At 35.0% G+C, this 23,597-nt stretch overlaps 1 protein-coding gene and 1 non-coding gene across 6 annotated transcripts in view; one reads left to right on the top strand and one right to left on the bottom strand.

The window, feature by feature from the left end:
- LOC127649456 (neurexin-2-like) overlaps positions 1 to 23,597 on the bottom strand; it is a 600,635-nt gene that overhangs the window by 543,182 nt on the left and 33,856 nt on the right. For all 5 annotated transcript variants that reach the window (XM_052134552.1, XM_052134585.1, XM_052134578.1 and 2 more), the window contains exon 2: positions 593 to 1,742. In XM_052134552.1, coding sequence (XP_051990512.1) covers positions 593 to 1,304 — 712 coding nt within the window. In that variant the 5' untranslated portion in view covers positions 1,305 to 1,742. The remainder of the gene's footprint in view (positions 1 to 592; positions 1,743 to 23,597) is intronic.
- On the top strand, positions 13,740 to 13,811 carry trnaq-uug (transfer RNA glutamine (anticodon UUG)). Its single transcript has one exon. It is a non-coding gene; the product is annotated as a tRNA-Gln (tRNA).

The raw sequence follows: 23,597 nt of genomic DNA, 5'->3' as shown, positions 1-23,597 counted from the left end.
AACATGTGTGGAACTACACAATGTGAGCGCCCTTGTTTCGAGATGAAGTACAGACGAGGAACCAATAAACAGATGATTTTCATGCACTGCAGAAAGTTATTGAAATGTTTCCTTCTCTCTCTCACGAATGTAAGATGAGATATCACACAGTCTGCATGAAATCAATAAATATGTGCAGAGTATCAGATACCACCATATCTTGCACTTCATTCACAAAAATATTTAATTACAGTTCCAAAAAGATGTTAAAAGCATTTACTAGTGTGTGTGTGTATGTGTATGAGTGAGAGAGAGTGTGTGTGTGTGTATATGTGTATAAGTGAGAGAGAGTGTGTGTGTGTGTGTGTGTGTGTGTGTGTATATGTGTATGAGAGAGAGAGTGTGTGTGTGTGTGTATGTGAGAGAGAGTGTGTGTGTGTGTGTGTGTGTATATATATGTGTATGAGTGAGTGAGCGAGTGTGTGTGTGCGTGTGTGTAAATGTGTATGAGTGAGAGAGTGTGTGTGTGAAAGTGTGTGTGAGTATGTGTGTATGTGTATGTGTGTGTGTGTGTGTGTGTGTGTGTGTGTGTGTGAGTGAGTGAGTGTCGTACCTTCTTTGCAGTATTTCCCTCTGAAGCGAGTGTGTGAGCAGTCACATTGCACTTCTCCAAACTGAACGCTGCAGTATCCTCCATTGAGACAGGGGTTCTGTTTACTGCACAGATACTCCAGATCGTTCTGAATGCCGTTGCTGTTGAGCAGAGTCGGAGGAATCTCGCCCACCTTTAGGTTGGAGATTAAACCCAGAAACGGAGGCTCGTATTTCACCGTGCTGGACGTGAGAGCGGACAGACGGACATCCGGAGGAATCCCGCCCACGAACAGGTCGCTGACGACGGCCATCTCCTTGCGCTTGGAACGCACTTCGGTCACTTTGGTCTCCCCGTCCACCATGAGCATGGTCTCGCGGTAGTTTCGGGTGAGCAGAACCATGTGCCAGCGGTCGTCGTTGACGCGTGTCTCCATCTGCAGCGTGGCCGGTTCTGCGCAGTGGATGGCGAATCGCAGGTGCAGGTGTCCGCCGCCGATGAGCAGCTCCAGGAAATCACAGTTCCCGCCGTCGTCGAGGTACAGCACCAGTGCTTTGCTCACGTTGGTTTTCAAGCTAAAGCTGAGCTCTCCGATGGAGCCCGCCTCCCAACGGGCATAACGCGCCCACTGACCGGGTGCCCCGCCAAATTCAAGGGCCCCTGCGGACAGAAAGAGTCCAGATAATACCACTGGCCACAGAGACCACCAACATTTTGTGTTCATTTTACCCATACTGATCTGATCTCAAAAGTCTCCGAGTAAATCCACTCCAGAACAGATGTCTGATTGTTACTCTCGTTTGTGTTTATTAGGCAAATGAACACTGAGATCGCCGTCCATGTACAGTGTTTCTCTTTTACTTCCAAAGCAGATCACGACTCCGCCAGCTCAGCACGAGTGCTTCTGCAACACTGCACGAAATCCTGCTCTTAGATCCTATCTGCTCTATCCAGACTCGATCCGTGGTCTCTCCATCGGTCGGAGTGTCAGGCACAGGCAGAGGGTTGTTTCTATTTTTGGAAAGTGTTGTGATGGATTCCTGTAGATTGAGAAGACAACAGGATGGAGGGGAGAGCAGCTATCTGGCGTCCGGTCGAGCACTGGTGAATCTGTGATTCATGTGTCCACACATCCTACATGAGGATTCACAGCCCTCCAGAGAGCAGCATTCTGTAGACCAACAACACAAGAACAAACACAACATCAGATATAAATATGCACGAGTGAACATATCAAGACATTAAACTGAGAAGAAATGCTACACTGCGCCTCTATTGCATTACGCCGGTGACGTAAACAAATCGGTTCTGTTCTGTTGTGAAATATTTCAACTATATTTCTAGCTCAGTAACACGCAAGTTTCTTTCTTTGTACATTGTTTATGTACCAGATAAGTACTGCTCTGAAAGATCATATAAGCCCATATGAATGCATTGATATCTTCTTAAAAAGTGCAACAGTATACACGGACTTGTCTTCGTTCCGGAAGTATTTTTCCCATTCATTGTTTTCCCACAGAGACTTGACATGAACCAACCCAACCATCTCAATCACAACATTACACACTCAGACAAACAATATGCTTGAACGTTACTATAGAGACAGCTGTATAACATCAATGACTGAGGGGGCTGACATGACATAAAGACAGGTATATATATATCCAACAGAAACTGCCGACACGGGACCTGACAACTGGTCAAATCACACGCGTGTTTGTGCAGACAAGACGGTGATTAAGAAGGTCATCATGTCTCTCACAATTTACTAAAACAACATATCAAAATCAACAATCAGAAAGATATGATTCATATCTTGAATCATATCTTGTTCTGTTAAAACTTGAACACAAGTTTTAACAGAACAATTACTGTAAGTGCTTTTATAAGATTATAAACTTCACAATTCTGACTTTAAACCTCCAAAAATGGCCCCCATTGACTGTCATTGTAAGTGTCTCACTGGAACACACATTTGTGCTTTTATAAAGAAAAGGAGGAACGAGTCCAAATCATTTTTGTGGTAATCATCATTATGCCAGAAATCCTGTCGATTGAGATTAACATGTATCGAACCCGGAATATTCTTTAAATGTGAGATGTGGGGATTGAATTAAATGTGCACCTGACATGACGAGTTATTCATAATTACACATGAAATTATATGGATAGAAATCTAAAATAAAATATACATTTTCACACACTATATATTGCAGAAGTTTTCACCCCCCTTTCAGAATGTATGCAAATATAAGAGATAAAAGATGATTATATTTTATATAGCACTGCCCTTTAATATCTGCATTACGCAAATCATCCTGTTCAAAAGTTTTCATCCCCTTGGTTCTTGTGTTTCCAGTGAATGTTTGCACCTTTTGTAATAGTTGTGTATGTTTGCATGAATTGTCCCAAGTGTCAAAAGCTGGAATATATGAGAGTATCTGTTGTCAAAGAGCTTCTTCAAAGTAGAACTAAATACATTTTCATAAATGATAACACACGAGCACATCAGGGTTTGAGGTGCACACGCAGCACACTGAACTGCCCCACATGAATTAACAGGTATGTCCGTGTTAAATGCCCCTAATATTATCAGAGGACTTTATCTGTGTTTTCAGATGGAGCATTTACAGTCAAGTCGTGAGATGTAACTTCTCAGCGAGGGTTAATTACTACTGTGTGTTGACTCAAACCAGAAAACCGAGACAAAACAGTAATCTCAGTATATGTTAGTTCTTTAGATAGAAATCATTTTAATCAAACTAAACTAAATTGACAAATTGAAAATGAAGTAGAAATAAAAAACTAATTTAAAATTTGCAACATTAATAACTGGTTTTAATGACTAACGCATCTTTCACTTTCTTTAGTGTGTTTGAATGGAGGAGAAAAGCAAATAACTGAAATGTCATCAGGACTCAATAAGAAGTGTGTTGAAGGACAGTTTTGTCTTTATACATCTAAAGCATATATTTTCATCTGAAACCACTTTAAACTCTGTTCAGCAGTACACTAATCCTAAAATATAGAAGTGTTTTTCTTACATTTATATCAACAAATGTGTTTTCTTAGTTGTGAAAGAAAAACACTTCTATATTTTAGAAATGAGCTAAAATATTGATGTTGAGCTCACAGTTACCATTTGAATTCAGATTTGTGAACAGATTCAATTGGATTAGATTCTGTCTCGGACTGTTATGGACTCAGTCATGTTTAAAGACTCAGACTTCACTCTGACTGTTATGGAATCGGTCTTGTTTAAAGACTCAAACTTGACTCTGACTGTTATGGACTCGGTCTTATTTAAAGACTCGGACTCGACTCGGACTGTTAAGGACACGGTCTTGTTTAAAGACTCAGACACGACTCAGACTCAGCCTGTTATGGACTCGGTCTTGTTTAAAGACTGAGTTAGTTATGGACTCTGTCTTGTAAAAGACTCAGACTTGACTCTGACTCAGCCTGTTATGGACTTAGTCTCGTTTAAAGACTCAGACTTGACTCTGACTCAGCCTGTTATGGACTCAGTCTTGTTTAAAGACTCAGACTTGACTCTGACTCAGCCTGTTATGGACTCAGTCTTGTTTAAAGACTCAGACTGTTATGGAATCGGTCTGGTTTAAAGACTCCGACTCAGACTTGAACCCAACACTAGGGTTAGGGTTCACCCTTCCCATAAATAGCTTGAATATATTTAGCTACTTTTTTGTTAATACTGTAGCATATAGTGTAGCTAACTACTTTTTCAAACACGACTAAATTAACTACATAAAATCAAGAGTAACCTGTGCCTTGACAAACCACAGGACACAAGGACTCGGTCTTGTTTAAAGACTCAGACTCGACCTCAGCCTGTTGTGGACTCGGTCTTGTTTAAAGACTCAGACTTGACTCTGACTCAGCCTGTTATGGACTTAGTCTTGTTTAAAGACTCAGACTTGACTCTGACTCAGCCTGTTATGAACTCAGTCTTGTTTAAAGACTCAGACTTGACTCTGACTCAGCCTGTTATGGACTTAGTCTTGTTTAAAGACTCAGACTGTTATGGAATCGGTCTGGTTTAAAGACTCAGACTTGACTCTGACTGTTATGGACTCGGTCTTGTTTAAAGACTCAAACTTGACTCGGACTGTTATGGACTCGGTCTTGTTTAAAGACTCAGACTAGACTCAAGACTGTTAAGGACTCGGTCTTGTTTAAAGACTCAAACTTGACTCGGACTGTTATGGACTCGGTCTTGTTTAAAGACTCAGACACGACTCTGACTCAGCCTGTTATGGACTCGGTCTTGTTTAAAGACTCCGACTCAGACTTGAACCCAACACTAGGGTTAGGGTTCACCCTTCCCATAAATAGCTTGAATATATTTAGCTACTTTTTTGTTAATACTGTAGCATATAGTGTCGCTAACTACTTTTTCAAACATGACTAAATTAACTACATAAAATCAAGAGTAACTTGTGCCTCCACAGGACAGGAACGAAAATGAAACTGAAAACATGTGTTGAGATGAATTAATTCTGCATTTGGTTTGCTGAATCGTGCACTATTTACACAAGCGTTTGGTACTGGCAATCTCTACTGAATGCTGATGTTTATATAACTACATTGCTCTAATCTCATCTGAAATAAATGAGTCGTTGTGTGGAGTTTGATTACAGCTCTCGACCTGACGACCTTTATGAAGACCTGCCCATTATTTCTGAAGAGAGATTTTAAGGACCCACATCAAGAGCTCACAATTAAAGACTCGTCTTATCTTCCCTCCACCAGATCACTCAGTGTAGCGGTCAATTCATTCTTTCACACACACCAATGTGATCTCATTAGTATGCATATATCAAGAGTACATCATGTACATTTCTATACATAAAGTGTGACAGAATCCTCGCAAATATTCTGTTCAGTTTCTGTTCAAACCAGAACCAGATTTGTCGAGATTTGTAAATGTCTGAAAGAGGATTATATATGTAACAGTGCTTTCGATGCTGTCAATGTGTCACTTTTATTAATGACAAAAGATTCATTCTGATCAGTCAATCTGTGCTCGCAGTTTGTGCAGTTTATTCGAGCATGATTTAAACCGATAAATCAGCATCACAGATAGCATCTGAGTTTCACACACATTCCTGATAAATGAAAACGTGGCTTCATGTCCGATGTAATAAATGCTGCAGATCAGAATATTAATAATGAGCAAGCGCACAGAATAAGTCTTTCAGGAGCAAACGGAGTGTGTTTAACAGCGAGACGTTTATTACAGGGTCACTGATTGTCAGAGTCCCTTCATGAGTATGAATATATAATGTCCATTTCCCATACTGCAAAGCACTGATGCAATGTCCAGATGGCCTATGGGTCAAAAAACTATCTCTGGTCCAAAATCTAATGATCCATTTTCTTAGACATTATCTAATGGTATCATGGGTGCACTCCGGACAAGAGGCTTTTCTAAAAGGGAGGCAGCTCGTCGAAAACATATACAGAGTTTACATTGAGACACTTAAGAGCAAGTACACAAGATGTCCATCAGCACAACTGTATATTCTGATTTCAGATGGACCTAAAACATAATCAGTTGTGATCGGCCGCTACAGACGGTGTGTACCAGTTAAATGGGCATTTCATGACCGGAATAAACTGGAATTATGCCAGACTTTATACTGACTGTCAAAGTCTGACTACACAAGATTATTTCTAAATCATCTGCAGAAATCTATTATTCTCAGCTTAAAATTGACTGCAATGTAACAATGATTCCAACCGAGAAATACACACACACACACACCAAAAACACTCCCTGACGTGCACACACTCAAACACACACACACACAATAAAAACACTCCCTGACACGCGCACACACACACACACACACACATCAAAAACACTCCCTGACGTGCACACACTCTCATACACACTCTCATACACACACACACACACATTAAAAACACTCTCTGATGTGCACACACACACACACACACACACACACACACACATCAAAAACACTCCCTGACGTGCACACACTCTCATACACACTCTCATACACACACACACATTAAAAACACTCTCTGACGTGCACACACACACACACACACACACACACACTTTAAAAACCCTCCCTGCCTTGCATACACACACACACACACACACACACACACACACAAACACAAACACACACACATTTGCATTGGAGACAGAGATGATGCCTGTGAAGGGCAATCGAAACTAAATTGTTTGTGGTAAATGACTGTGCATTAGCATCTTAACTAAACTGTCAGAAAGCAATTTTCCTGGAGCACAGCACAGGCCCAAATCTGCAGCGCATTACAGTGAGAGAGTCTGCTTTAAACCGGATCTAATTTACCCAGCGGTTCCGCTCGTTCTCAAACCCACTGACAGAATACAGATGAGTGAATGACAGAAATAAAAGATGGAGAAATGTTGTGAGATATCAAGAACTGCACCAGCTACATTTGAGCTTCATAACACTGTTATAACCCACTCCACCGACTCGCATCAAGAGACAATCTCAAAACTAACGCTAATGCCATATACAGGTGTAAAGAGATCAATGGAAAGGAGGCGGCGAGAACCGGCTTGTCAATATAAATAATAGTTTAATAATAGTTTAATATAAAACTTAAACAAAAGACAAACACACACACACATGTCTGTAAACTATCTCTCTCTCCTGCACGACCTTTATCCCTCTCGGGAGGCTTGATTAGCATAATACGGGATCGGGTGTGTACGATCACGACCCGGCCCCGCCCTCCGCCCTGCCACAACAGGCCAGGAATATTTCCGGTCGGTCGGTCGGTATGTCCGTTTTTCGGTCTGTGTATCCGTCCCTCCGTCTGTCTGTCTATCTGTCCGTCCGTCCGTCCGTCTGTCGGTATGTCCGTTTATCTGTCTGTGTGTCCGTCCCTCCGTCTGTCTGTCTATCTGTCCGTCCATCCGTCTGTGTGATATCCACATATATAGTGGGGTTCAAATATCCTGCACAATTTGAATTGCAATAAAATCATGACATGAGCATGTGTAATTACTAACTCACAGCAAACAGCATGTTTGATTCCTCAGAATCCCGTGCTGATTGGTGCACATGTTTTGCACACTGCTGAGATCTCACCAATCAGAAGAGAGAGATCAGAACTCGGAGAGTAATAAAGAAATACCTGATGCTATCATCTATCAATAATGCAGTCAATTCTCCTTCCTGAAAGTTGAATTTCATAACACTGAAATACATGTTTAATGTCAAGTGTAAATGGAGGAACATTGCGATGTGATTTTCATGACCATACTGCACAGCCTTCAGTGTGATGACATCACATGATCACTCAATTACATTTTCATTAGTCACATAGAAATTGTTCAAATGAACTCAGAATGTGATTACAAACTTTTGATCGTGTGTTATATATATATCAAATAAAATGCCAAAAAATATAAGAGATGATCACCTTCCTGCAGTTTCATTTGTGAAGAAACATCTGAACTCAGAACAGTCATTTATCAACCCTGAGCTTCAGCACAGCAACTCACTTCCTGTCAGTAAACTGGAGTCACGCTGCGAATATTAAAATGTTTTCAATAACACCGCTGATACAGACTCTCTAGTGCACTACACAGGGGAGTAGGGAGCGACCTTCCTCTTATCAGTGCACAAACTCCACAGCGACCTGTCTGTCTGCTTTAATATCCACAACATCACAGTCAATCTCGACACTGATCAGAGGTCAGCCGCTCACACACAGCAGTAAATCACAGCAGACCAGTAAAACTGTGCCGGCCAAATCTCTCCAAATCTTTACATTGCAACTTTATTTTCATGACATTTAAGCACATTTACCTCTAAATTATTATTATAATTCTTTTATTTAATGGTTTATTTAGATTTTGAGGTGTAATATGATGGTTGCTATTGGCGATCTGTACGCCGCAGGACACACACAAATATAACACCGATACACATTTAACCTGCTCATGAATCTATACGTTTATTATCACATGAGCATCCTCTGACCGCAGGAACTCAAAGTCTCTGTGTTAATAACACATAACAAACACTGCGTTTGATTTACCTGATGAGGTTCATGATTTAATATATTCAGGCTGTACAGCTGTCACGGGATTGGTCAGACAGGACCGTGACATCACCGTCCGTCTGTCTTTGTGTGAGCGCACTGTATCGGTCTTGTTTCATGTCTGGAGCACGGGGTCTGGATCCTGACTTCCTGTCTGGTTCAGTTTCGGTCTGGATCCTGACTTCCTGTCTGGTTCGGTTTCGGTCTGGATCCTGACAGGTGTCCCGTCTTGTTTTTGTCAGGTGTTGCGTGCATCGTATGGCGTTTGCCACGTTATGTTCGCTCAGGCTTCGTTAATGTGAGAATGGGTGGCATCTCTTTGTTTGGCATTACTAAGCATTCTCTCATCTTGTTTGTTGGTTGGCATGGGCATATATTGCCTTACTGTCTTGGCAACGTGCGCTCATGCCATTTGGGTGTTTTGTTTCTGTATCACCTTGTGCTCGTCTTGTATCTTGGGTAATTATTTGTTTCCCAGTCGGTCAAGTTGGTTGGTCCTGTTTTAGTATGTTCCTTCCAGTTCACCCCTACAGTCCGGTCAGTCCTGTTCCCCGCTGCATTCTGCCCCAGCCCTGGACGACCTTTTCCCCCTTTGGGGACCTTTATGTTGTTTTGTTTTTTTTGATAAATAAATCACATTTTAATTGTGCTTTTGGCTCCTGCTTCTGCATTTCGTGACACGCAATAAAACTGAACATAATCTGCCATGAAAAAGTATGCAAAAGTGCATATTTCATTTTCTAATAATTAGTTTGTCATCATTATAATAATCATATTATAACTTATTTAAATATATGAAAAGTTATACATTATCAATTAATATTATATCAACAAATTGCATAAACAATAATATTATGAGCGGTCACTGTTTGAAATAATGTGTATAATTCACAAGTAATAATACAGAGTTGACATTCAGTGCTATAACAGCACTAATATGGTACTGTCCCTTTAAGAGATCAACATGCGTCTCACAGTGCTCCGGTTTATGACATTATTATGTGATTAAACTGTATATTTATTTGTATTTATGTTTTATCGGAGTGTTAAGAACAGACAGGATATTAAAAAACACTTTGCAGTTGGCTGGGCAGGTACCCTGTCGAGTCGCCCCAGAGGTCGATGCCGCCCTAGGTGCCTGCCTATATCACCTATGCCATAACATTTCATAAAAAATGAATGAGATTCAACAGCTCATTTGCTCAAAGTAGAGGAGCACTCTCACACACACACACGGTGCCATAGAGACACGTAACAGCTCAGATGAGCCAAATATTTCTGATGGCATTGCCGTTAATATCGTCTCTTGAGCTGACGTGGGAACAGAAAGTGTTGAAGCAGCTACGGTGACGATCTGCCTCTCCATCAGTGCCCAGCGTGCCACCGTGAGGTTAGTCTCCAGCGCTATAATCAGTGGTGCCATATGGTGAGGTACGAGTGAGTGACGCTAATCACGGCTGTAAATCAGGGCTAGCATCTCAGTCCAAATATATGAAGTCGATCTCGCACTCATTATAATCTCATACAAGTCGTCGTCATCTCCGTTGCACCTTTACATTTGAGATTTATTCAATCAGAGTTGATGCCGCCTGCTGCTAATGAAGCCCATTTCAATGTTTTTTTGATTAGCCAATCAAACGCAGCGTGACGCCTCCTGATAACAGAACTTTCCTGCATTTATTTCCATGACAAACAGTGTGTGCTGTTGTGACGATCAGAGTTCAGAGGTCATGTCTAAACAGTGTAAATATATTCTGTGTGGTCATGAGAACAGTCACTACTGGAGCTGTTATTACTAAAACTAAAGGTCACGCAGCAACTAATGATTCATTTGACAATCGATTAATCGAATGATTATTGGAAGGATTATTTGACTATTCTGTGAATATTGCAACAATTAATCACTAGCTCTTAACCGAATATTCAGCTTTGAAATCATTTGAATTAAACGTGCTTATTAACAATTAAAATCATCTTTTAAAAATACCTGTATATGACATTCACTGAATAAAAAAGAAAATAATTTTTATTACGTTTAATTCAGTAAAGCATTTCACTGCAATAAATCCTCATTATCAAGTGTTTTTATTTTGTTTTCCATTTAAAGATATCTAAAAATCCTTAAAACAAGAAACATTTACTTGCGAAGCAACACATATGATATTTAGACTTTAAGAGAATGTATCTTAAATATAAGTGTATTTTATATATGTGTATTTTATATAAGTGTAATTTATATATATATGTGTATTTTATATATATGTGTATTTTATATATGTATATTTTATATATGTGTATTTTATATAAGTGTATTTTATATATATGTATATTTTATATATGTGTATTTTATATATGTATATTTTATATATGTGTATTTTATATAAGTGTATTTTATATATATGTGTATTTTATATAAGTGTATTTTATATATGTATATTTTATATAAGTGTATTTTATATATATGTATATTTTATATATGTGTATTTTATATATGTATATTTTATATATGTGTATTTTATATAAGTGTATTTTATATATATGTATATTTTATATAAGTGTATTTTATATATGTGTATTTTTCACTTGGTTATAATTCTGCGAGTGCAGTAAAGACCAAATATACTTATATTCAAGATTACAGATGTAACGCATTAAATTTAACTGCATTAAAGATGTAACGCATTCAATATAACCGTATTAAATACAACTACATTATAGATGTAACACATTAAATACAACTGCATTATAGATGTAACACATTAAATATAACCGCATTAAAGATGTAACGCATTAAATATAATCGCATTACAGATGTAACACATTAAATATAACCGCATTGAAGATGTAACGCATTAAATATAACTGCATTAAAGATGTTCTGCATTAAATATAACCGCATTAAAGCTGTAACACATTAAATATAACTTCATTAAAGATGTAACACATTAAATATAACCGCATTACAGATATAAGGCATTAAATATAACCACATTACAGATATAACACATTAAATATAACTGCATTAAATACAACTGCATTATAGATGTAACGCATTAAATATAACCGCATTACAGATGTAACACATTAAATATAACCGTATTAAATACAACTGCATTATAGATGTAACGCATTAAATATAACCGCATTAAAGATGAAACACATTAAATATAAATGCATTAAAAATGTAAGACGTTAAATATAACCTCATTATCGATGTAACGCATTAAATATAACTGCATTAAAGATGTAACGCATTAAATTTAACTGCATTAAAGATGTAACGCATTAAATATAACCGCATTACAGATGTAACGCATTAAATTTAACTACATTAAAGATGTAACGCATTAAATATAACCGTATTAAATACAACTGCATTATAGATGTAACACATTAAATACAACTGCATTATAGATGTAACGCATTAAATATAACTGCATTAAAGATGTAACGCATTAAATACAACCGCATTAAAGATGTAACGCATTAAATATAACTGCATTAAAGATGTAACGCATTAAATATAACCGCATTACAGATGTAACGCATTAAATTTAACTGCATTAAAGATGTAACGCATTCAATATAACCGTATTAAATACAACTACATTATAGATGTAACACATTAAATACAACTGCATTATAGATGTAACACATTAAATATAACCGCATTAAAGATGTAACGCATTAAATATAATCGCATTACAGATGTAATGCATTAAATATAACCGCATTGAAGATGTAACGCATTAAATATAACTGCATTAAAGATGTTCTGCATTAAATATAACCGCATTAAAGCTGTAACACATTAAATATAACTGCATTAAAGATGTAACACATTAAATATAACCGCATTACAGATATAAGGCATTAAATATAACCACATTACAGATATAACACATTAAATATAACTGCATTAAATACAACTGCATTATAGATGTAACGCATTAAATATAACCGCATTACAGATGTAACACATTAAATATAACTGTATTAAATACAACTGCATTATAGCTGTAACACATTAAATATAACCGCTTTAAAGATGTAACGCATTAAATATAACCACATTGAAGATGTAACGCATTAAATATAACTGCATTAAAGATGTTCTGCATTAAATATAACTGCATTAAAGATGTAACGCATTAAATATAACCGTATTAAATACAACTGCATTATAGATGTAACACATTAAATATAACCGCATTAAAGATGTAACGCATTAAATATAACCGTATTAAATACAACTGCATTATAGATGTAACACATTAAATATAACCGCATTAATACAACCACATTAAATTTAACCGCATTAAATATAAAAGCATTAAATACAACCGCATTAAATACAACCATATTAAATATAACCGTATTAAATACAACTGCATTATAGATGTAACACATGAAATATAACTGTATTAAATACAACTGCATCATAGATGTAACACATTAAATATAACAGCATTAAAGATGTAACGCATTAATTATAACCGCATTACAGATGTAAAGCATTAAATATAACCGCATTGAAGATGTAACGCATTAAATATAACTGCATTAAGTTCTGCATTAAATATAACTGCATTAAAGATGTAACACATTAAATATAACCACATTAAAGATGTAACGCATTAAATATAACTGTATAATGCAACACATTAAATATAACTGTATTAAATACAACTGCATCATAGATGTAACACATTAAATATAACCGCATTAAAGATTTGACGCATTAAATATAACCACATTGAAGATGTAACGCATTAAATATGACTGCATTAAAGAACTTCTGCATTAAATATAACCGCATTAAAGATGTAACACATTAAATATAACCACATTAAAGATGTAATGCATTAAATATAACCGTATTAAATACAACTGCATTATAGATGTAACACATTAAATATAACCGCATTAATGATGTAACGCATTAAATATAACCGCATTACAGCTGTAACACATTCAATATAACCGCATTACAAATATAACACATTAAATATAACCACATTAAAGATGTAACGCATTAAATATAACCGTATTAAATACAACTGCATTATAGATGGACGGTTCCATGGTGTAATGGTTAGCACTTTGGACTTTGAATCCAGCGATCCGAGTTCAAGTCTCGGTGGAACCTGCTTAGCTTCTAGGAGTGGTGGTGGTGTAGTGGCTAAAGCACAGGGCTGTTAATCAGAAAGTCATTGGTTCTAACCACATGGCCACCACCATTGTGCCCTTGAGCAAGGCACTTTACTCCAGATTGTTCCAGGGGGATTGTCCCTGTAATAATTGCACTGTAAGTCGCTTTGGATAAAAGCGTCTGCCAAATGCATAAATGTAAATGTAGATGTAACACATTAAATATAACTGTATTAAATACAACTGCATCATAGATGTAACACATTAAAGATGTAACACATTAAATATAACCGCATTAAAGATTTGACGCATTAAATATAACCGCATTACAGATGTAACGCATTAAATATAACCACATTGAAGATGTAACACATTCAATTCAACTGCATTATAGATGTAACGCATTAAATATAACCGCATTAAAGATGTAACACATTAAATATAACCGCATTAAAGATGTAACGCATTCAATTCAACTGCATTATAGATGTAACGCATTAAATATAACCGCATTAAAGATGTAACACATTCAATTCAACTGCATTATAGATGTAACGCATAAAATATAACCGCATTAAAGATGTAACGCATTAAATATAACCGCATTAAATACAACTGCATTAAAGATGTAACACATTAAATATAACCGCATTAAAGATGTAACGCATTAAATACAACCGCATCATAGATGTAAGACATTAAATATAACTGTATTAAATATAACTGCATTAAAGATGTAACACATTAAATATAACCGCATTACAGATGTAATGCATTAAATATGACTGCATTACAGATGTAACACATTAAATATAACCGCTTTAAAGATGTAACGCATTAAATATATCTGTATTAAATATAACTGCATTAAAGATGTAACGCATTAAATATAACCGCTTTAAAGATGTAACGCATTAAATATAACCGTATTAAATATAACTGCATTAAAGATGTAACGCATTAAATATAACTGCATTATAGATGTAACATATTAAATATAACCGCATTACAGATGTAACGCATTAAATATAACTGCATTAAAGATGTAACGCATTAAATACAACTGTATTAAATATAACCGCATTAAATATAACCGCATTAAAGATGTTCTGCATTAAATATAACCATATTAAATACAACTGCATTATAGATGTAACGCATTAAATACAACTGCATTATAGATGTAACACATTATATACAACCGTATTAAATATAACCGCATTAAATATAACCGCATTAAATACAACCGCATTAAATACAACTGTATTAAATATGACGGCATTAAATATAACCGTATTAAATATAACCGCATTAAATATAACCGCATTAAATATAACCGCATTAAATACAACCGCATTAAATACAACCGCATTAAATATAACCGCATTAAATACAACCGCATTAAATACAACCGTATTAAATATAACGGCATTAAATATAACCGTATTAAATATAACCGCATTAAATACAACCGCATTAAATATAACCGCATTACCGTATTACATGTATGATGATATAAATGCTGGTGTTAGTACTATTGGCATAACTAGAGCATGACCGATTACATCACTCCTCCGTTAAAATTCAGATAATACCCTGAGATACACATTTATTGGATCAGATTAGATGTAAATAAATATAACCATATTAAATACAACTGCATTATAGATGTAACGCTTGAAATATAACTGTATTAAATACAACTCCATTATAGATGTAACACATTGAATATAACCGTATTAAATACGCATTGAATTAAATATAACTGCACTAAAAACGAAAAACATTAAATATAACTGAATAAAAGACATATCGCATTAAATATAACCACATTAAAGATGTAACACATTAAATATAACTGCATTAAATATAACTGCATTAAATACAACCGCATTAAAGATGTAACACATTAAATATAACTGCATTAAAGATGTAACACATTAAATATAACCGTATTAAAGATGTAACACATTAAATATAACTGCATTAAAGATGTAACTCATTAAATATAACTGCATTAAAGATGTAATGCATTAAATATAACTGCATTAAAGATGTGACACATTAAATATAACCGTATTAAAGATGTAACACATTAAATATAACTGCATTAAAGATGTAACTCATTAAATATAACTGCATTAAAGATGTAATGCATTAAATATAACTGCATTAAAGATGTAATGCATTAAATATAACTGCATTAAAGATGTAACACATTAAATATAACCGTATTAAAGATGTAACACATTAAATATAACTGCATTAAAGATGTAATGCATTAAATTTAACTGCATTAAAGATGTAATGCATTAAATATAACTGCATTAAAGATGTAACGCATTAAATATAACTGCATTAAAGATGTAATGCATTAAATATAACCGCATTAAATACAACCGCATTAAAGATGTAACACATTAAATATAACTGCATTAAAGATGTAACACATTAAATATAACTGCATTAAATATAACCGCATTAAATAAAACCGCATTAAAGATGTAACACATTAAATATAACTGCATTAAAGATGTAACACATTAAATATAACCGCATTAAAGATGTAACACATTAAATATAAACGCATTAAAGATGTAATGCATGAAATATAACTGCATTAAAGATGTAACACATTAAATATAACTGCATTAAAGATGTAATGCATGAAATATAACTGCATTATAGATGTAACACATTAAATATAACTGCATTATAGATGTAACACATTAAATATAACTGCATTAAAGATGTAATGCATTAAATATAACCGCATTAAATACAACCGCATTAAAGATGTAACACATTAAATATAACTGCATTAAAGATGTAACACATTAAATATAACTGCATTAAAGATGTAACACATTAAATATAACTGCATTAAATATAACCGCATTAAATAAAACCGCATTAAAGATGTAACACATTAAATATAACTGCATTAAAGATGTAACGCATTAAATATAACCGCATTAAAGATGTAACACGTTAAATATAACCGCATTAAAGATGTAATGCATGAAATATAACTGCATTAAAGATGTAACACATTAAATATAACTGCATTAAAGATGTAATGCATGAAATATAACTGCATTATAGATGTAACACATTAAATATAACTGCATTATAGATGTAACACATTAAATATAACTGCATTAAAGATGTAATGCATGAAATATAACTGCATTAAAGATGTAAGGCATGAAATATAACTGCATTAAAGATGTAACACATTAAAAATAACTGCATTAAAGATGTAATGCATGAAATATAACTGCATTAAAGATGTAACACATTAAATATAACTGCATTAAAGATTTAACACATTAAATATAACTGCATTAAAGATGTAATGCATGAAATATAACTGTATTAAATACAACTGCATCATAGATGTAACACATTAAATATAACCGCATTAAAGATGTAACACATTAAATATAACCACATTACAGATGTAATGCATTAAATATAACCACATTAAATACAACTGCATTATAGATGTAACGTATTAAATACAACTGCATTATAGATGTAACACATTAAATACAACCGTATTAAATATAACCGCATTAAATATAACCACATTAAAGATGTTCTGCATTAAATATAACCATATTAAATACAACTGCATTATAGATGTAACGCATTAAATACAACTGCATTATAGATGTAACACATTATATACAACCGTATTAAATATAACCGCATTAAATATAACCGCATTAAATACAACCGCATTAAATACAACCGTATTAAATATAACGGCATTAAATATAACCGTATTAAATATAACCGCATTAAATATAACCGCATTAAATACAACCGCATTAAATACAACCGCATTAAATATAACCGCATTACCGTATTACATGTATGATGATATAAATGCTGGTGGTAGTACTATTGGCATAACTAGAGCATGACCGATTACATCACTCCTCCGTTAAAATTCAGATAATACCCTGAGATACACATTTATTGGATCAGATTAGATGTAAATAAATATAACCATATTAAATACAACTGCATTATAGATGTAACGCTTGAAATATAACCGTATTAAATACGCATTGAATTAAATATAACTGCACTAAAAACGAAAAACATTAAATATAACTGAATAAAAGACGTATCGCATTAAATATAACCACATTAAAGATGTAACACATTAAATATAACTGCATTAAATATAACCGCATTAAATACAACCGCATTAAAGATGTAACACATTAAATATAACTGCATTAAAGATGTAACACATTAAATATAACCGCATTAAAGATGTAACACATTAAATATAACCGCATTAAAGATGTAATGCATGAAATATAACTGCATTAAAGATGTAACACATTAAATATAACTGCATTAAAGATGTAATGCATGAAATATAACTGCATTATAGATGTAACACATTAAATATAACTGCATTATAGATGTAACACATTAAATATAACTGCATTAAAGATGTAACACATTAAATATAACTGCATTAAAGATGTAACACATTAAATATAACTGCATTAAAGATGTAATGCATGAAATATAACTGCATTATAGATGTAACACATTAAATATAACTGCATTATAGATGTAACACATTAAATATAACTGCATTAAAGATGTAACACATTAAATATAACTGCATTAAAGATGTAATGCATGAAATATAACTGCATTAAAGATGTAACACATTAACTATAACTGCATTAAAGATGTAACACATTAAATATAACTGCATTAAAGATGTAATGCATGAAATATAACTGCATTATAGATGTAACACATTAAATATAACTGCATTATAGATGTAACACATTAAATATAACTGCATTAAAGATGTAACACATTAAATATAACTGCATTAAAGATGTAATGCATGAAATATAACTGCATTATAGATGTAACACATTAAATATAACTGCATTATAGATGTAACACATTAAATATAACTGCATTAAAGATGTAACACATTAAATATAACTGCATTAAAGATGTAATGCATGAAATATAACTGCATTATAGATGTAACACATTAAATATAACTGCATTATAGATGTAACACATTAAATATAACTGCATTATAGATGTAACACATTAAATATAACTGCATTAAAGATGTAATGCATGAAATATAACTGCATTAAAGATGTAAGGCATGAAATATAACTGCATTAAAGATGTAACACATTAAATATAACTGCATTAAAGATGTAATGCATGAAATATAACTGCATTAAAGATGTAACACATTAAATATAACTGCATTAAAGATGTAATGCATGAAATATAACTGCATTAAAGATGTAACACATTAAATATAACTGCATTATAGATGTAACACATTAAATATAACTGCATTAAAGATGTAACACATTAAATATAACTGCATTAAAGATGTAATGCATGAAATATAACTGCATTATAGATGTAACACATTAAATATAACTGCATTATAGATGTAACACATTAAATATAACTGCATTATAGATGTAACACATTAAATATAACTGCATTAAAGATGTAATGCATGAAATATAACTGCATTAAAGATGTAAGGCATGAAATATAACTGCATTAAAGATGTAACACATTAAATATAACTGCATTAAAGATGTAATGCATGAAATATAACTGCATTAAAGATGTAACACATTAAATATAACTGCATTAAAGATGTAACACATTAAATATAACTGCATTAAATATAACCGCATTAAATACAACTGCATTTAAAATGTAACACATTAAATATAACCGCATTAAATACAACCGCATTAAATATAACCGCATTAAAGATGTAACACATTAAATATAACTGCATTAAAGATGTAACGCATTAAATAAAACCGTAAAATTTTAACATGGAAAAGTGATGCAAGAGATGTTGAAAAACACAGCAATCAAAGACGCCTGTTTCTTAAAGTTACCTCTCAAAAAAGAAGTCTTCGGTTTCAAAAGATTGTAGGTACATGAGCAACCAATGATTGATTTGTTCTCCTGATGCTGAGTGAGATACTGCTGCAAATGATTCAGTGAGACAGCAGTCCAAACAAATCAGACCTTTCTGATAACCCATTAGTCCAAACCGCTGAAAAGAACCGACTCAGTAGAAAGATTTATTTGTGAATCGGGCATTACTAGTTCTACACAGCCGACTGATATACGGGACACACGTTACAATCACTGATACTGTCAGTCAGACAAATGCTCGTCAGATATGTCAAACCTTTTACAGCATTTTCTTTTAAAATAGGACTCAGCTGGATTAGTCAGAGTCTATACTTGCTCGAGTCCAACACAAGTCCATGTCCCATGATCATGAGTGCTAAAACACTGGCACAAGCTTTCACACACACTTCAACACACTTTCCTTCATCAGCTCTTCTTATAGTGATGTAATGGTATCTATTCTAATTCAGGACGGGTTTTTGATCACTAAATAAGCGGCACTGATGTGTAAATGTGGGCGGTTGTGTGTTCATGTTTTGGGTTTCTAACATCAGAAATTAAAGGATACAAGGTGTCGTTTTAACAGTTTCAATAGATGCCTCTTTTGAACTGTAGAGGAAGTTTTGAGTTGTCAGTGAAGTCTTTCATCTCAGCGGATCAAAGCGAGCAGTAACCTGTGGTAAACTTCTGCACGGACATTAAACCCAACTCTCTGATCACTCAACTGCTTTAGTTTCCTCTCTCGCCCCCAGCTCGTGTCAGACACCAAACCTCTACCCTGAGTTCAAAGGTCAACCCCAACACAACACGTGTAACACTGACAAAACTCTGGATCTTTAAAGCTTTAAGTTCAAAAGGTTAATGCATTTGCATTTCTCTCCAGCACAACTGTTATTATTTTAAATGATATTAGTGTTCGATTGAGTAGTTGTGGAGTCAAATCAGTGTTCATGTGTCCAGCGTACACGTGAACTCCTTCAACAGTGTTTCTAAAGCATCTTGGGATGAAGCACCTCATGAAATCGCTTGAAGAATGAACAAAATCTACACAAACAACAGCAGCAAGTGAAGATAGCTGTAGTTTGTGGATCATTTACTGATCATTAATATATGCAATCTCATAGTTTGATAACTTTGCAATAATTAAATAATGAAGGAATAAATATGTGTGTCTAAATGTTCGACTGGTGCTTTAATTCTACATAATAATATTCATACAGAATGAATAATTCAGTGTGCTCACTAGTTATTTCTCAGTAGCCCCTATCACATATGCTATCTGCTAAATTGCAGTAAAATCTTTGAATTGCCTTTACTGTTAAATGATCCACATCTGCTGTTCACACATGCAATGATTTCCTTCCTTTTTCTGTTTTATGACCATTCACACAACAGCACCAAAATGCCTTTAAACTCTGAGACAGTGATTTATTTATTCTGTCCACTCACAGGCTGGATTACACAACACCGCTTTGAAAACTTGAACAGAATCTAAAATAACTAGGTATAACACACACTTACTGACCATGGAGATAACTACAGACAATACACCCATTCAACTACTCAGGTAATGTTACAACTTCTTATTCAGTGAAGTGGCCAGAGCTAAATTTACTGGTATTTCCGCATGGGTCGTGTTGACACATGACCTCTTCACTTCTGGAAAAGTCTGCTTTAAATACATGCAAAATCCAGCGAATCATTAGCGACTCAATCCGGGTGGTGGAAAACGAATCTCAATCCGCGCATCTTATCACGTGACTTGAGCACGTTACCGCAGAGACGTAAAGCGTGTGGAGACTTCACGTTATTCTCCGCGGCATCCACACACAACTCACCCCACGCCACACCGAGAGCGAGAACCACATTAAAGTGACCACGAGGAGGTTACCCCATGTGACTCTACCCTCCACAGCAATCAGGCCAATTTGGTTGCTAAGGACACCTGACTGGAGGCACTAAAACTCCTGAATCCAGGTGTGATAGTCAGTGTCAATTCTCGCTGAGATACACAGACCCCCGAGCTCACATGAATATTAATAAATGGTCTGATCTGTACCTCTTGTTGAAATATGAAAGTCATCCCACAGATATTTGTCTTTGTAAATGTTCTGCGTGTCAAAAAGTGTATTTCCTGTACATGTCCATCACCTGATGAAACAGCAAGAACGCACACACTCGGTTATTGAGTAAAAACATGAAACGGCGTGTTTGAATCTGGAATCACTTTATTGAAATAAAACCCAAAACAGTTAAATCAGCATCATGAGTCAATCTGTGTCGATCCAGCGCCGGGTCACTGCAGAACTTATGGATCAAGGTAACAAACTTCATTGCAACAAATACTAGTTCATTAAGTGTAGTCACTTTCAAATGATAAATATCCATGAATCTGCAATACTGCAAAACCTCCAGATTACCAAGACATTGTCTATTAAACACATCAATAAATTCAAAATGTTGCTTATCTTGACATACAACTGGCAATCTTGAATGAACTTCACTGCATTGTGTGGATGGAGAGCGCATGCATACCCAATGTTATTCTGCTAATAAACTCTTTATAACCGCTGGAATAAGCCATCTGAAAGGGAACATTAACACAAAGTTAGGTCTAAATAAAATAAACTCTAGAAAACGGATTAAAGATTCTTTTAAATCACCTACTAAGTCGTTCTTAATGACCTATTCAAGCACTCTTAGATATTTCACATTATATGTAATTTTATCCACTATCAGTCTTGGGATTTTGGTATTTGAACAAACAGCTAACTCTGAAATTCAGACAGCGACACCAACAATACGGCCGAGAAGGCCATCGCAATGGGAGACTAATTTAGCTTTTCTATTTCCTGGAAAAGAGCATGAGCTGCAGAAATAATCTTCTTTAACCCATCACGCAATTGACAACTGATAAACTATCATGTAATTGGCTGCTGCTGTAATCGATCACATGATCAGTCTGTGTACTCATATGTGTGTCTGGTGAGACGCTTGAGGCAGTTCGACATGAATAAACTGACTGATGGGGTGGCACTGCCTTTTCTTAGGGTGGCATTTGTCACCGTTTGCAACCCTGATAGATCCGCCCCTGCTTCAGTCTAAACAACATAGACACTGAACCAGCTTCTCTCAAGGGGCTCAAGAATGTGCAACAGACGTCAAGAGTTTCACTGAAAATGCCTGTTTGTCACTAGAATTCCTTCAGAAGCCTCGTGGACTTATGCATGTCTGTCTCTGTGGAGAATGAGAACTCATAATCCCATTCATACGAGTGAATCCATACAGCACAGAAACACACATGAATCCCTGAAGAGATTAACACACACACAGCCATGAGTGTAAAATGGCGGTCTCTTGGTCTCCATTTTCTGTGGTGCTCCGTGTTGTGACGTGTAGTTCGGCCCCTGCGAGCACAGACCGAGTAAATGACGGTTAATAAAAGCATCTGTTCACTTTACCTGCAGCTATATGGACTCCTGCAGGCATAACTGAGACATTTTTCCTCCATTAGGCTTTGTGTTCAGAATAAAAGCCATCAGGCAGCATATAACACTTGATCGCACAAAAGCCAGCGAGCAGACGGCATTGATTGTCATCATTTATGAAAACTTTTAACTCTGTTTGAAGTAGAAGACGGTGACATGCTGGGAGATTGACTGAGAGAAATTCAGGTTCATTTACAAAGACCTGAACGCTCAGATTTATTAGGAAATTACAGGACGCATGGATCTGGAAGAATTGTTAAGTTTCAATTGATGCTTTGCTAAGCTCCGCCCCTCATGGTCACCGCTGCCCGCTCAGCTTTACAGAGGAATACAAG

This window comes from Xyrauchen texanus, chromosome 1, assembly GCF_025860055.1.
Source record: "Xyrauchen texanus isolate HMW12.3.18 chromosome 1, RBS_HiC_50CHRs, whole genome shotgun sequence".
NCBI lineage: Eukaryota > Metazoa > Chordata > Actinopteri > Cypriniformes > Catostomidae > Xyrauchen > Xyrauchen texanus.
The sequence above is the reverse complement of the archived record's forward strand: the minus strand, read 5'-3'. Positions and strand labels throughout refer to the sequence as shown.